This window comes from Carassius gibelio, chromosome B7 (genome assembly GCF_023724105.1).
Source record: "Carassius gibelio isolate Cgi1373 ecotype wild population from Czech Republic chromosome B7, carGib1.2-hapl.c, whole genome shotgun sequence".
Lineage (NCBI taxonomy): Eukaryota > Metazoa > Chordata > Actinopteri > Cypriniformes > Cyprinidae > Carassius > Carassius gibelio.
In genome coordinates, this window is record NC_068402.1 from 29,256,764 (window position 1) to 29,273,397 (window position 16,634).

Genomic DNA, 16,634 nt, shown 5'->3' on the forward strand with positions numbered 1-16,634 from the left:
TTAACTTTGATAAAGAATATCTCTTTGGATTTGAGACTTTAGCCTTTGCAACTTTACAGATCTTCTTTATGCTCCAAGAGCTTGTAACTCTCCAAAGAGAAAGATAAATTGTAAATCACAACATATGACCCCTTTAAGAAAACAACCTAATCAATTTGACAACACGCACTACAAATTCTCACAGCACAACCAAATAAAGAGATGCACTGCAAATAGAAAAAAAAAAACACTTCCAAATTAAGAAAACCTTTATTTGTGTTGTGAGCATTTGCAGCACCTGCTGTCAAACTGATGTTTTCTTGATTTGCTGGTACACTGTAAAACCAAACAGTGAAATTAATCAAATTAAATTAGTTAATTGCACTCAAATAATAATGAAAGTTAATTGTACTTAATTCAAATAATTTCTGTAAACTCAAAATTTTGTTGTTGTAAGTGAACTTAAAATTATTGTGTTTTCTAGTTCCCAGCATGCTTTACGTTAAACACAAGGAAAATACATTTTTGTTTAAAAAAAGTGTTATTTTGTGTTTTTTTACACAAGATTAACATAGAGGGACATAAGTTAGTACTTAAATGTTGTATTATATTAGAATTTACAAAGTTTTTTGTAATGTTGGTTTTGTAATGTTACCATTGTGGTAAAGAGTAGAGCCTGTGGTTAGGTTGAGGATGGACAGCATAAGACTAATTTTGAATGTATTTGCCACATTATATGAGTTGAAAAATAGAGAAAATTTTGAGTGAATTACCCCCTTATTATAAGTTGAAAAATATCAATTTATAAGATGACATAATGATAATTGATGATAATTTAAGGCAACTGGAAATGTAATTTTACATTTTATGTAAACTTAAAACATTTAAAACATCACTTAAATGTTTTTGTCTAATCTGTTACAAACTATTTTTTTGAGTTCTGTGAACTTATTAGAATTTACAGTTTGCTTTTTCTATTTGCATGTGTTTTCTGAAGTTGCAGGGCGTTGAGGACACTGTAGAAAATAGTTTGGCAAAAATGCCAAAAAAAAAATAATAATAATTAATTTCAGTTAATTGATGATTCAGTGATGTCATCATCCAGTTCAGCTCTCCTCCAATAGTGTCTGTGCAATCAGTCAAGTGTCCCCAACCAAAAAAGCCAAAGGCTACAGTAGCAAGGAACTAAAACTCCATAGGTGACCGATATTGAGAAATGTATTGTACACATTTGCTGAAGCAGGAGTTGTAAAGATAGATAGATAGATAGATAGATAGATAGATAGATAGATAGATAGATAGATAGATAGATAGATAGATAGATAGATAATTAAATAAATAAGCAAATGTATATGCATTTAATGGTATTCTCTTTTCAATTTAGGTGTTGTGTCATGTAATATAAATAAAGTTTTTAGATATCTGTGAACATTTCATGAGAAGCTTTAGGCTGTCAGGTGTTTTTTTTAATTTATTCCCATTCTTTATTGCTGGACTTCAAATTCACCTTTATTTATTTTAAAAACATTTATGCAATTATAATAAAGAGCTTACACTTCAAAAAATAAATAATAGTAATGTGTTAACTACAGTAGGTAGTTTGCCCATAACAGCTGCATATAAATCCCATCCAATCACCTGTGAAAAGTAATTCTTGAAATCACCATCAAGTCACGCAAAGGGGACCATTGGTATAGCTGTAAATAAACAGGACCCGAGCCCAACAAGTACATTTTGATTGACAGCTTTTTAAAAGCCCGAACCCGTTTACAGCCCGACATTATTCAAATGTGCACACGCACACAGCTCTTTTGCCTTTTGTCAAGAATGAGCCATTTATACGTTTTAACATAATTTATTCATGACTAATGTAGACAAGGCCACTTGGAAGTTGGAACAAAGAAATAAAATAAGTCCTCTGTAACAACTGCACACCTGATAAAGGTTTAGAACTCTAAAATACCATATAGTACTGTGCAGCACAGAGTAAAAATGTAACCACTGTCACAGAAGGATAAATATAGCGGAGAAATTAAGATATAAGGAGAAACAGAGATGAGCGATCATAGCACATGGAATAGACAGAAACAAAGCAAAAGGAAAGAAAACATGGTGAGATCAAACCAGAGTCCTGACAGCAACACTAAAGTAATTTCTTTATAGTATGTACAGGCTGTTCTGAAAGTGGATGGTAACTGCAGCTGTCGAGTTTCAATCAAAATAGGTTTCATTTAATAATATAGACAAAACTGTTTCTTGCATCTGAAAGCAATTTAACAGAAAATACCCTTCAATACCCTTTTGTGGTCTCAGAACCTGAAGCATTACTTTTTTGTTCCACACAGGAAATCAAAATGGCCTACAAGCTGGCAAAGCGTTTCTATTCCAATCCTCCCCAGTGGGCAAAGTGTCTGTTTAGTCACTGCTACAGTCTGTGGTTCATCTGTCTTCCTGCCAGTATGCGTACTGCCCAATCCAAATCCCGCACCATGCAGCAGGCCTTCAATGTTCTGCTCAAGATGAGGAGCTCTGAGGTGGAGGTGCTTGATGAGGTGTGTAGATAACATCAATTTTGTAATGTATTTTATTATTATTATTATTATTGCCACATTTATTTATGTATTATTATTGAAAATATCTTGCAGGGATTTAGATCTCTTATTGATTGTTAGTTGCAATTCACTTTACTGCAACACTATAAAATATACGCAGCTAAAATATTTGTATATAATTATAATTAAGCAAATGTAAACTAAATATATATATGTATATATATATATATATATATATATATGTATATATATATATGTATATATATGTAGGATTATTTATGCAACTTTTAAGTGAACTGTGCCCTAAACCTTAGATGGTCTGAATTTGTTTGTTTCATTAATTAAACACATATGCATCCCTGACCACCAACAAAGATGATTTGAGTGATCAGATTACAATACATCTCAAACTTTCTATTTAGCTTGGATGTATTTAGCATGTTATGCATTTAGTACTGTCTATTTGTGTTCAGATCTTGACACATTGTTGAGTTTTTCTTTACACTTTTTCTTTCAGGAAATGACACTTAAATTTGCCTCGTGTGACTTGTATATTCCGTCATGTATTCATGTACTGGTATATGTAAGGAATTACTGTCTGTAGACCTTGGTGTGACCCTACAGCTAAACCGTTGTGTTTAACAGGTGTGTTACCGTGTGGTGATGCAGTTGTGTGGTCTGTGGGAGATGCCTGTCATGGCTGTGCGTGTCTTAATGGAGATGAAAAAGGCTGGTGTTGTACCAAATGCTATTACTTACGGATACTACAACAAGGTGATGAACACTCCCTTACACAATAACATACACAAAAGCACTGCACAACACAGCAATGCAATTCAGACCTGTGAAGACCAATTTATATTGCAAAGCAGCATGGTCTTATTTGTTCAAATAAGTATAAGTAAATATCTTATTGTTCAAGTTTATTAGTCCATTCTCAAATAAGGCACAAGCAAATTTGGCAAAGAGCATTCCAAAATGAACATGCATCTCAGCAATGGTTTAGTGTATACAGACCAAACTTGGTCTATGTTAAGACAACAATGATCTTCCAGGTTTTCACAGTCTGGCTCTTAATGCATTGTTTTTCCTTCTGGAGCATCATTGAGTGCTTGAAACGTCTGTAGTAGTTGCATATGAGTCCCTCAGTTGTCCAGTTGTGTTATCTTGTGGACTATATGTAAATGTCTTTTATGTGAAATCTGTTATTCAGGTCAGTACTAAATAAACAATAGCATGCTTTTTTGTATGATCGATCTTATTTTGGTAAAATAATTAATATTTTGTAGATTCTGTTATGGGGAACTTTTGACCTTAACTGTAAGTGTGTCATTATCACCTCACACTGACCACAACACATTACAGCCAAGCTGCCAACTATTAGTCAAATGTGATAAACCATTAAGTCATATTACTAGTGGTTGTATTTATGATTTTCAGCCATTTCGACTTAAATTGTATAAATTACCAGATACTGCAGTTGGTCTGGTGCTCCCTGCCATACTTAGCTTTTACTTTTGCCACTGTTGTTCTTGGACACTTAATTGCCGCTTGCATTTGGTATTGATGTTAACGAAATGACCCAGCCCAGGCAATCTATTAAAATCAGTCTCATGACAATAGGCGAAAGAAATCAATAGCTTTTAGCATTTTTTGAAAAGGCATGGTGTCAATGACACATACAGACTTCTGTTATAATACAAAATACAAAGTTCAAAATGCCAGACACCCAAAATGGGAGACATTATTTTGGATCATAAAAAAAAAAATGCACCATTCAATTCAAATGCTGCTCTTAATCGAAGGAGTCTCATGATTTTTGTCTTATCTTGTCATTATGCATATTAAGTTTGGTATGAATACTCCAACGTTTTGCGGATACATTGCCGCTTATCAATTTTGACATGATCCTTGTCAAATTAATTCATACGTGTTTTGAGAACAATTCAAATTCCATAACATTGTTATTATTGTTAATTGACCTGTAGACCGCAAACTTCAAAGGTGAGTTTAAAACAAAGCTCTCCACTGACAGATGAGATTATTCCACTCATGAGTTTAGCAGTCACTATTGTCTTCTGCTTTACAGATAGATTGAATTTGTTCATAACTGATATTTGTTCAAAAGCTTTACACATTTATTGAACTGAACAGAACCAGCACTGTACTTGCTGAATAATGATGCTATTGTCTTCCTATGCTATCGTCTTTCTGTTGTATTTATATGTTTGCATCACAGTGCATTTCCATTACAGATTTGCACAAAACTTTGGCGATATTTTATAAATGTCAGTTTCTTGGAGGTTATAGCATATTGAAGAATGATCAAATGACTTTTTACATACAACATGTGACCTGTAAATGCAAAAAGCAGTTTCCACTGCAGTTTTGCGAATAATTCCTTTTTCGCATTGCCTGAAAAACCATATCATGCATGCGAGCATAAAAAAGTTTTTTTTGCAAAAAAAGTTTGCAATTTCAATTTGCGCAATTTGAAGGGTAATCTAAACACAACTACTGATTCTGTTACTTTTTCCTGCTTAATACTGTGAAGCTGCTATGAAACAATCTCATTGTTACCAAGCACTAATAAAATGATAATGACCTGACATATCCATTGAATTAAAAAAATTCAGGACCATTACAAATGTCAGTGTGTTATCATTATGAAAAATATTGTCATGGTTACTGCATACCTGTAAATGGCTGTGCTTTATCCAGGCTGTCCTTGAAAGTCCTTGGCCAAGTCGTAACCGTAGCGGACTCTTCATGTGGACCAAAATGCGGAACCTGGTGCGTGGAGTGGTGCAGTTTAAGCAGGCGTTGCGTAGAACAGCACTTAAAGGAGGACCTTCTCTGATAACCACAGGTTTGAGTTGCTTCCTTCCTATGCTCATGCATCTGACATTTTCTATACATATTGGTCCTTTGTGGTACTTAGATATGGTTAGATACAGAATGCAGTTTGGTGGTTGACTGCTTTTGATTGGACTCTTTATCCCCGCTTTTGGTCAGACGGGAATGCATTTGCCATTTCCAGCAGTATAGTTTTCCTACAAGCATATTAAAATATGCATTACAAACTGGAATGGGAAATAAAAAAGTGGAATGGTAAGTAACTAGACTGATATTACTTTATAATTTTAGGTCTAATGTTCATAAATGGCATGCCAACACTTTTACTAGCTACTGCAATGCACTTTCCCTGGAACTACTCTTTCATGAGACCAAAGCAGATTTTAATTTGGTCATATATATAGATATGTATATATATATGTATATATGTATATATGTATATATGTATATGTATATGTATATATGTATGTATATATATATAAAACATACATATATATACATATATATACATATACATATATGTATATATGTATGTATATATATATATATATATATATATATATATATATATATATATATATATATATATATATATATATATATATGTATATATATGTATGTTTTATATATATATATATATATATATATATATATATATATATATATATATATATATATATATATATATATATACATACATACATACATACATATAAAATTGTTTTAATTGTATGATGTAGTTTCATGAAAATTTAAAATGTCATGCAATTGAAAAAATTGCTATGGAAAAACAAATAGTTTGCCTGCATTGAACATTCAGGCTAAAATTCACAAAACTGTACTACAATTAACATTTAATTGAGCAACAGGCCAGTAGGTGTTTGGGCAGACCTGAACACCTGTAGCCTGGCAAATGCTGGCTTGGAGCACATTACAACCTCCAGCAAGCGGTTTATATTTACATTAATTATTTAGCAAATGTAGCTTTCAAATTAAAAATGTAAAACGGGTATTAAAATGTAGGACCAGTTTTATTTAGACATGTGTGGTAGCAAATATTCAGTAACATAAACAAGTACTGATATTTAGTATTTATCTTCAGTTCTTACCATTATGAAATTAATTTGTGAAATGGTGTGTATTTTTCTGTAGAGCTTTCAGCGGGTACAGCAGCAGGTGCTGATGGAGACAGACTGAGTCATGGCAGTATAGACAGCTCAAATGAGCCTATTGTAGAGGAACACATGCTTTTCCCTCACAGCCTTATAGCTGAGGACGCTATTGACAGTCACTATAGTACAGGTACTGTAGATGTGACATTAAATGTAATTGTATTTAAGTTTCTGTTATATATTGTTGACTGAGCATGTTTTGTATTTATGATTTCATAAGCTGGTCAGTCTGATCAGGGTTATGGATCTAAGAACGAGCTGGCCCAGGACCTTACTGATGAATCTATAACTTCTCCACCTCTCTTCACCAACCACACTAGCAGTAGCAAAGCAACCAAGATCCAAAGTGGTACTGTATTGGATTGTTGTACTTAATGTAGCTTTAAAAGGCAGATGAAATGCATAGACGTTAATACAAATTTGCAATAACTAAATAATACAATAATTTTCTCACAAGTTATAGACTTAATACTTTAAAAATGTCTTTGCCACAGTACTACTTCAATGCCATTTCACTCAAATTACAAATTGCATTGTTTTGTGGGTGATATTTTATTCTTGTTGAGGTTCTATGATAATTAAATCACTGAAACAGAATTATACCAATAATATAATCTTTAAACATCTTCAAACACATACATTAATGTTTTATTTTTTTTACACCCCTGTGTTGTCTATTATACACTGCTATCAGAATAATTTATTTAAGATAGTTTCATCTTTTTGTCTCTTTAAAGGGGATGATGTTGCTAGTTCTGTAGACAGTGTTGTAGCTGTGACAGAGCCCTCCAGCCCTGCTGAGATAGCACCTTCTGTAGCCAGCATTGTTAAACTGTCTACTGAGATCCCTGTCCATATTGACAGCACTGCAGACAGGGGAGAAACTGGTCAGTCAGTCACTGAAAATTTACTCTGATTAACAACAAGACTAAGTACAAATTATTTTCCCTACATTTTGTTTTCACCGAACAGAAACCTTAACTTACTTAGAACTTTAACATTATTTTGTTGTTGTTTTTTTTCCTTTTGGACATGCAAAATCTAATATTTATTTAGAGCTTTATAAAGTAAGTAACATTGTTTTTGTTGTCTTAAATGTCTCCAGCAGGTGTGTGTACAGCTAAGCTCTTCATTCCCCGTAAGAAGAGTGAAGATCTGGCCCTGCCTGTGGAAGATGACTCTGTAATCACAGTTTCACAACTTTCACAGGCTGGACAGCAACAAAGGATGAAAGCCTTTGTGGAGCGCAGCTGCAGTTTCAGCGCAGAGAGCAAAGCTGGCATGCTACAAAAGAAGGGCAGTCTGGAGCTCAGTGCTGATCACATGGGTGCAGATGCAAAAATCCTTGCATCCGCATTCTCCGGCAGTCTTACGCCTCCTCCATTTACAACCATCACTCCCTTTAAAGAGGGTAAGATGGAGTCTACAACGAGTTCTGCCCTCCAGCAGGAACATGAAGATAAGCAGAAGGAACACATATCATTCAGTTCTGCGGAAGAGAAAGTGGGTAAAATTATAGAGCAGAAAGATTCAGTAGACACACCCCAAGGGAGCGAAGTTGTTAGCCGAAGCATAAGCAGTGGTTCTTCCTCCTCTAAAACTGTGGAAAGGGAGGATGTTGAGGTGGGGGCGGATCCTCTTTCACTCTTTGCATCAGAAACTGAGGATGCAACCTCCATTCAGAGCCAGGAGTCCACACGGCCCTTTCCACCTATGGTGTCAAGAAATCTTGCAGATGAGATTGAGATGTACATGAGCCTCCAGAGCCCCTTGAATAGTAAATCTTCCAGCATGGAGTTGCAGCAGGGATCAAACCACACATCAGTTAACTGTCCAGACTCTCCTGAAATAAAGCAGTCTTTGGAAAGAAGATCGAGCCTTCCGATCGGTCCAGTCAAAACTCCTAGTTTAACAGAGACTCCGAAGCGTAGCCCCGCTGTCACACGCTCTAAGACATTTGCAGTCAAATCCCCCAAGACACCAGGCTCTGCAGGTCAAAGGTCATCTTCGCTGACTGCGCTTGTAAAGTCATCACAGAGCAGTTCACTGGGATCCGTCATCAACTCCATATCAGGCATCAAGATGGACTCTCTGCTGTTAGGGCCTAAAGTAGATATGCTCAAGTCAGGCATGAAGCAAGCAGCCAATGTGGCCAGCAAAATGTGGGATGCAGTGGCCTCAGCCTACTCCTACTCGGATGATGAGGTGAGAGACTGTAAGAAATACAGGTATTAGGAAATCCAGATAGGTTTTCTTGAGCATCTTCATGATAGGAGATCATGATGCACACAAACCAAAATCTGAGTAACCCAACCTCTCTAGAGAATAATTAGGAGTAATTAGGTCAACAAACAGCTTTAGTAACAATCTTCCACTTTACTAAAATTCTTGTTATTATGTAAAAAATATGGTCTAAGTGTGTGCATTGTTATGAATGAAAGTTGGGGATATAACGTAGTCCAAATATGCCAATACCTACCTAAAGTTTGATGATAGCATTAGCTTTTAAAGGGTGAATGAATTTCCTTTATTTTTTTCATGAGTTTCATGAGGAACACTTACAATGAAGGATTTTCCATAAAAATGTTAAAAATAAAAGGAAATTTATACCCTGATTTAATCTTCATGTCCCTATAGACCTCAATTTGGTTTAAGAAACTAAAAAATATCCACTAGTTCATCTCATGAAGTATCATCAGTACCAAAACATCCTATGTGTGTTTAGTACCGAAGCTAATCTCTTAAGCTTTCCAGTTTTTCCTCATGGTAAATTTTGGACATATGTTTAGTCTGGATTATATTTTGAATGTCTGTGATTCAGGAGGAAAGCTCACAGCCCCGAGACAGTTTCCCTGCTAGGCTAGAAGAGCAGTTGTTGTCTGCAGAAGGAGCAACAGAGAACACTTTACCCAGAGGCCTGATGCCCAGCCTAGCCTCAAACGGGCTCACACACAGCAACACCAGCCTGGGCAGCAGCAGTGGAAGCAGCGATACCAGCCGAGCACAGCTGTTAACACGTAAGACTCATTCATGCATGTCATGTTGAATATCCACTCCAAAACACATGTATCAGCATGAAGCCAACAAAGATTTGTTTCATCAGTCATTTTGTTTCTAATTTGAAGATAATGTGTTGTTAGTGCAAGGTTAATAGTATGTAAACCATGTTCTTTTGTTTGAATTTTTTTTTTTTTTTTGGCATTCTTTACAGCTTTGACTCCAGGCCGCTCAAAGAGAGGTGCAGACTCAGAGAGGTCTGAACATAGTTCCTCTCATCATGCCAGCACCTCCAGCATTTACCAGAATTGTGCTTTAGAGGTTAGAGCATTGCCCTCTGCTGATGCTTAAATACAGTATCACTTTAAGTAGATTTAAGTAGTAAAGTAGAACTTCGTGTTTCTTTTTGGCAGGTTCTAATGTCCAGCTGTTCTCAATGTCGGTCTTGTGAAGCTCTGGTGTATGACGAGGAGATCATGGCTGGCTGGACAGCTGATGACTCCAATCTCAACTGCACCTGTCCTTTCTGTCAAATGACTTTTCTCCCTCTTCTCCATGTTGAGTTCCACGACCTGCGCTCCACACCAGGGTGAGTCACTAAACCACTTTTACTTGCTTTTATTGTGTTGAAAAAAATATTTTAAAAAAGTTTTGTTTTTTTAATATTTATAAATATTATACTATACATATATTATAATGACACATTATCTATGCAACTAGGAAATTAAACTCAACTGGGCTTGTTCAGTGTTTTGCACCACAAAAACAAATGCTGTTTTGATTAATAGAGAGTAATAATTACAATAAACTCCTGCTGTGTATTTTTGGTTTACAGCTTCTACTTAAAGACAAGCACATCAGGAGACAGTATCAACAGCTCCAGCACACATCCGGCCACCTCCGGCTCCTCTGAAGTGAAAGAGGGTTGTTCTAGTGACCCTCCAGACCTCATGAACTTCCCAGAATCTCCTGAAGACAGCAAGGGTCCTGTTGAGATGCCTGTCATTCAAACTGGAACCCCAAAAATGTATGTGAGCACATTCTTGAAATGTAACAAAACAACTTTTATGTGGTTTATGCATAGGGTTGCCACGCTTCCCTTAAAATATGGAATCGTCCCATATTTAAATGGAAAATTATGCGTCCCTTATCAAATCAATACAGGACGCGATTTGTCCCGTATTTTACAAAGGCCAACAAGCTGAATCAACAAATAATTATTTTGCACCGTTTGTAATGCTAATAGCAATAATAATGAAATAAATTTCATAAGAAGTTAAAGAAGCTTATCTTAGCGCCTTTGTTTCTATAGCGATGGAGTCGATTATAACTAGTGCCATTAAAGCACTTTCACATGTGCACCATATGCACTAAACCTGTACGGCTGATGTACAGCTGAATGGGAAAGTTATCAGTGGGTTTGTCCAGTAACTAATGATGAACACGCAGTTTGCAGAGAAGTATTTGCTCACGGACTTAAAGCGATAGTTCTCCCAAAAATGAAAATTAAGTCATAATTTACACTCCCAAAAGTTGTTCTAAACCAGTTATAATGTCTTTGTTCTGTTGAACATAAAAGAAAATACTTTAAAGAATGTGGATATTTTGTCTTGCTGAAGGTGGCAACCCTATGTATGCGTAAATACCGAACTCTTGATTTTTGAGATCTGTATGTAAGTGATATAATATTTATTATTATTAAATTACTTAAATATTTTGGTGCTGAAATTTGAGATGTATTTTTTTTTTCAATTAGTAGATCAAATGCGAATGTTTTGGGCAAAACTTATGTTTGTTTCATGAATCTCAGATCACATTATTATTTCTGACTTTGCACCATAGCCTTGTACCAGAGCCAGCACATTCGGACCCCCTGGGTCTAATGGAGAGACGCAACACTTTAACTCGGAGCAACAGCGTGGGAGGCCCGCTGCAGAGTTTGGACTCATCCCACAGACCCAATCATGGCATTTCCACTACCAGCCTGCCCAACAGCCTACAAGAGGTGGCGGTGAGTGAGAAATGTCCCGTTTTTATATTCGTGGAACTTTATGAATTATACTTATTGTTCACAATTGATTAATTCTGTATTTTGCTGTTCCAGGACACCCTCAGTCAAAAGCGGCCGAACCCAAAACCAGTTTCTGTGCCGTATCTTGGTCCACTGGTCCTTCGCAAAGAGTTGGAATCACTGTTAGAGAATGAGGGGGATCAGGTATTCAAGCTTGACTTTACCTCCACCTTTCAATAGATATATGTGATATTCATCAAATACTTCCCTTGTTGCCCTTTCCTGTTTTGAGTCTCAGGCAAATAACCCTGTGAATCCTTTAATTGTGTAGGCCTCTAGTTGTGTTAAGTATGTATCATTAAGATGTGCAGAAGGCAACCAACTATTGCCTTGTATGGTGGTTTTGGCTTTATATATGTATGGCCTCTAATTCATCCATATCCATTATCTCTCAGGTAATCTATACTCATAAGTTCCTCAGTCAGCACCCCATCATCTTCTGGAATCTGGTGTGGTATTTTCGCCGTTTAGACCTGCCAAGTGTTCTGCCTGGACTCATTCTCACATCTGAACACTGCAACAATGGAGTGCAGGTACTTGACATTTATTCACACTGTTGATGCTCTTACTAACAAGTTGAGAATTAGACTTTTAAATGTATTTTACTTCTTTTTGAAAATATGCCTCATATTAGTGTGCCTTAAATTGTATTTTAGCACGGTACTTGTTTGCTAAATGCTGGTTGAACTGAACTGACATGATGATGATCCCCTCTCTGTTTTTCTCCTGTAGCTCCCACAGACATCTCTGTCTCAGGACAGTAAGCTGGTGTATGTGCAGCTGCTGTGGGACAATGTCAACTTACACCAGGAGCCCACAGAGCCCCTCTATCAGCTTTGGAGGACTTTCTGTGAGTACAGCAGGAGCACTTTGAAATTATTTTTATGTATTTCTTTATTCAGTATTGCCATGTCTTTAGAAACTACAAATGAGAATGTGCACATCTTTATAAACTTAATGAATAATGTAGAGAAACCTCATGAATGGATTGCCAGTAGACTAATTCATGTCACTGAATGTGAGTGTCATTGTCATGCAGTGCAAAAAAAGGGCACTCTAGCCCCCACTGACCACCAGGAGACTCGGACTCTGCTGAACAGCATTGTACGGAGCATTCAGACGAACGATGTTTACGGCCCCATCAACATGCTCCTTAGGGAGATCAAGAAACGCCCAGAAGTTAAACGCCAGAGGTTGGACATGCAACATTTTGTATATATATATATAACTAGTTTAGGCTTGAAGCAATCTTAAAGCAATCACATTGTTTACTATATGGCACATGCGAATTTGCCTCTGTTGCATCTGCAGCCATAGAGCTTGCTTGCTTTCCTAACCAAAAAGCCTGATTTAGTGTTTGCTATAAGCTGGTTCTGTGTGTCTCTTAAACTTGATTTATGGATGTTCATGGATCAATGCAAAGTTCATGGTCGGACGTTTCGTTTTCTCATTTTCTTTTTGTCGTTATCACTAGGTTAATCACATTTAATAATATTTAATAGGTTTATTTCCTTAATTATAAAATGTCTAGCCTAAATTTAGTTGGGGGCTTGAAAATATCTTGCAAGGGGGGCCAAAATGTTACATTTATACTGAATGCAGGTTTATTTTTTTATTATTATTTTTTTGTCTGCAGAACAAAATGAATAGCCATTTTAACATGCAACATTACCTTCCAAAATAAAAGAAACAAAGATGTATAATCAAGAATAAGATGTTTGTCTAGCAATTAATGTTTAGCTTGAACTAATTGCATACTAGTAAAAATGCAAAAAAAAAAATGTATGGGAACTGGATAACTTCAAATGTAATTATCAGCTTTCTAGGTTATTAGATTATCTATTAATCAGAGCATTTGCGAGATGTGGACATATTGCCCAGCCCTACATTGTATTTGCATAATTATAAAAACACAGCACATGGGCACAATTTTTCAGAAACTCGTAGTAATAATAATAATAATAAACAGATTTTCTGTTCCTCAACTGACCCCAGACTTTAAGTCAGTGATGTCAACCTCAGTTCCTACAGGGCCTACAGGTGAGATGGAGCTGGTTGGAGATAAACTCTGCAGGACTGTGGCCCTCAAGGAAGAGAGTTTGAGGACACTGCTTCAAATAAACTTTCTTCACATTACATGCAAAAAAAAAAAAAAAAACAAGGAGAGAGAGATAGAGAGAGAAAAGACATCAACTTACAAACCATGTTTTATTATTATCCTTATTTCCTTACTTTTACTTCCTCTTTTCTGTTAAATCATAAAAAGTGCTCAGAGATTTCTTTTCTATAATATATACATTGTCTTTTTGTCTGCAGGGCTTCGTAGTACGGGAAAATTTGTGTTAATATGAACGGAATAACTTTGTCATATTCATTAACATGCTAAAACATTTTTTTTTTAATTATTGGATAATTGAGGTTGTAGCAGTCACACTCATTTTGTAATATTGCTCTTTTCTCTTCATGTCCAGGAGTATCTACAGGGAAATGCTGTTTCTGTCACTTGTTGCCTTAGGAAGGGAGAACATTGATATTGGTAAGTGAATGCTATTTTCCAATTTTACATATAAGGGCTTTCAATTCCTTTTGTTACATTAATTAAATGCCTGTAGGGTGAATATCACCAAACAGGTCTAGAGCATTTCAAAAGTAAAAAAACACCTACGTAACGTGAAGTGTATGTTTAGGACCATTAGGTTTGTCAATCCAATTTAATGTTTTTTTATTTTGGGGTGAAACAGGACCCAAAGATTTCCTTGTGAGATTTACTTTTTAACTGTCTCTGCTTTGTTTTTCGTCCGCAGAGGCCTTTAATCGTGAATACCAGCTTGCATACAATGAGCTCAGCACAGAACAGCTGAAAGTCCTATCCCCCATTGACAGACCACACAGCAACAGCGTGCAGTGGTGCCTCAAGTGCTTCGGAGCCCTGTTCATCTGATCTCAGTGACAGTAAAAGTCAGGGAGAGAATTGTACAGTCGTTTAATTAATTTGCACCGTCACCTGAAATGGTACTTTTTATCATCCACCGAAATAAAAACGACCTGGCTTCTTTGTTCTGAAATTCCTGAGAATGTTATGGCACCAACCGTACAGCAGGTAGACACTGTATTTTACTGGTGTTTTTCAGATGTTGAACGCTGCCTCTTGTGTGTGAGCCCATTTCAAACTGCAGTGGAAGTAAATGAAAGACTGAAAAATCTATTCACTGTAAGATGTTTCCCTACACTTGCTTTCACTCTGGCTCTTTTTCACTCTCTTTCAGCAGACCTGTGGAAGGATTTTGTGGGTATGGAGAGTTTGTTCTGGAGAGGTGTCAGTGACAATGGTCTTATTTGATGTGCACTTTTAGAAATGGTTGCTTTATCATTCTCCATTGTTGCCATGTATTTTTATATATATATATTTTTCTATATTGGGATATTTGCTTTTCTCAACATGAGTGATCTTTGGCTAGATATGTGTGGAGTCTTAAACACAGAGCCCTTTAAGGTTAATGTGGGCTTTGAGTATCACAGTGCAAGGTGAGAGGTTTGTGTGTGTGCGAGAGTGTGTTATGAGCATGTTTATTAGATAGACCACACCTTAAAGTGATATACTGTGAGAGAGGACAATCAGATGAATTTCAGAACATTCCAGAAACCATCTCTAATGTCTTAAACAGGCTAGAATCAATACAAGTGATGGTATAGTGATAAACTGTTATTTCTTAAAAATGGATTACTTTTATCCTAAATGTAGGATTTTGATGTATTGTGGGAAATATTGTGACATACATCCGGAATGGAGGAGATGATTTATGAAGTGAAATAACTCATTAATGCATTCATAGTGTTTATATATATATATATATATATATATATATATATATACACACTTATAAAATAATTTGTAATCTCATAATATGTATGCAGAAACAACTCTTTAACACAGAATGGAAATCGTCCATAGAAACTCAAACAGGAAATCTTTTTAAAACTTGCTTTTTAATCTACTAGATGAATTTAGTTATAGCAAACTAGTGTCCATTCATTTTATTAAAATCTTTTTCCGGTCCCATTGTACATGCGAATCCAAAGGATGTAAAAACCTTTCAGTTACTGCCGTTAGCGAATGAATCATTGAAGAAATCAAAATAGTTCTTGTGCCTTGTAATCAAGTGAAGGTAGAACTTGTGGATTTGTAAAATATGCGATTAATTTACTACTAATAAATTAACATATAGAGTGAAATTGGTCTGATTTTATTTATCATTTCCATTTATATTCTTACTTTTTATTTAATTGAATTTGTGTATTTTTGACAGCATAAAAGAAACATTCCTTCATTTCTAGAACAAATCAAAATGAAGTATATTTGAAACTGTTGTATCATTATCAAGAAAATTTTATTGTATGTGATGCGTAACTCTTTTCAGCTTCATCAATGTTCTCTAAAATGACAAAACCTACAGATTACTAAACAACAGAGCACACAAATCAATAATGGTTTAACCCATAATGTACTTTAAATATATATCTATACACAGCAGAAGTGTTTTATTTTTTATTTTTATTTTTTATTATTCATGAAAAAAAGACAAATACATTTTGGTATATCATGATAATATAGTTGTTTTTAGTAGGTGAATATACAAGTCTTGGATGGTTGCATTGCATGGTCACATTAAAGAGGAAATGCTCTGATGCACCAAACTGTTTGAGATTTATAATCACCTGGAACTGTATAATTTTATTTAATCTGTTCATCTGAAGACAGAATATTTTTCATTTGCTTCATGCTGAGAGGATCTGACCCATAAACAGCATAACCTTATTCAGCATTAAGTTTTATTTTCTGTACAGGCTAAAACATGGCCTTGGTGTGAATGTAAATTATTTGATACAGTGACACCAGTGTGATTAGATCATTCAGTGCTGCAAAATAAAATTCAATTCAAATCTGCGATCGCTGGCTGGTGCCGATCAAACACGTTTCTGTAGAGCTCATGAATACAATGGGCAACC

General features: G+C 35.6%; 1 protein-coding gene across 2 annotated transcripts in view; it reads left to right on the forward strand.

Annotated features, from left to right (window-relative positions):
* dennd4c (DENN/MADD domain containing 4C) overlaps window positions 1-15,860 on the forward strand; it is a 77,009-nt gene extending 61,149 nt beyond the window's left edge. The window contains exons 17-34 of one of the 2 annotated variants that reach the window (XM_052560447.1): window positions 2,325-2,531; window positions 3,177-3,305; window positions 5,253-5,400; window positions 6,540-6,689; window positions 6,780-6,908; window positions 7,297-7,446; window positions 7,665-8,764; window positions 9,381-9,576; window positions 9,771-9,877; window positions 9,970-10,145; window positions 10,392-10,583; window positions 11,399-11,567; window positions 11,661-11,771; window positions 12,023-12,160; window positions 12,360-12,477; window positions 12,667-12,820; window positions 14,099-14,163; window positions 14,432-15,860. In XM_052560447.1, the coding sequence (XP_052416407.1) occupies window positions 2,325-2,531; window positions 3,177-3,305; window positions 5,253-5,400; window positions 6,540-6,689; window positions 6,780-6,908; window positions 7,297-7,446; window positions 7,665-8,764; window positions 9,381-9,576; window positions 9,771-9,877; window positions 9,970-10,145; window positions 10,392-10,583; window positions 11,399-11,567; window positions 11,661-11,771; window positions 12,023-12,160; window positions 12,360-12,477; window positions 12,667-12,820; window positions 14,099-14,163; window positions 14,432-14,568 (3,576 nt within the window). In that variant the 3' untranslated portion in view covers window positions 14,569-15,860. The remainder of the gene's footprint in view (window positions 1-2,324; window positions 2,532-3,176; window positions 3,306-5,252; window positions 5,401-6,539; window positions 6,690-6,779; window positions 6,909-7,296; window positions 7,447-7,664; window positions 8,765-9,380; window positions 9,577-9,770; window positions 9,878-9,969; window positions 10,146-10,391; window positions 10,584-11,398; window positions 11,568-11,660; window positions 11,772-12,022; window positions 12,161-12,359; window positions 12,478-12,666; window positions 12,821-14,098; window positions 14,164-14,431) is intronic. The other variant, XM_052560448.1, reaches the window with a different exon arrangement.
* Window positions 15,861-16,634: the final 774 nt, after the last annotated feature.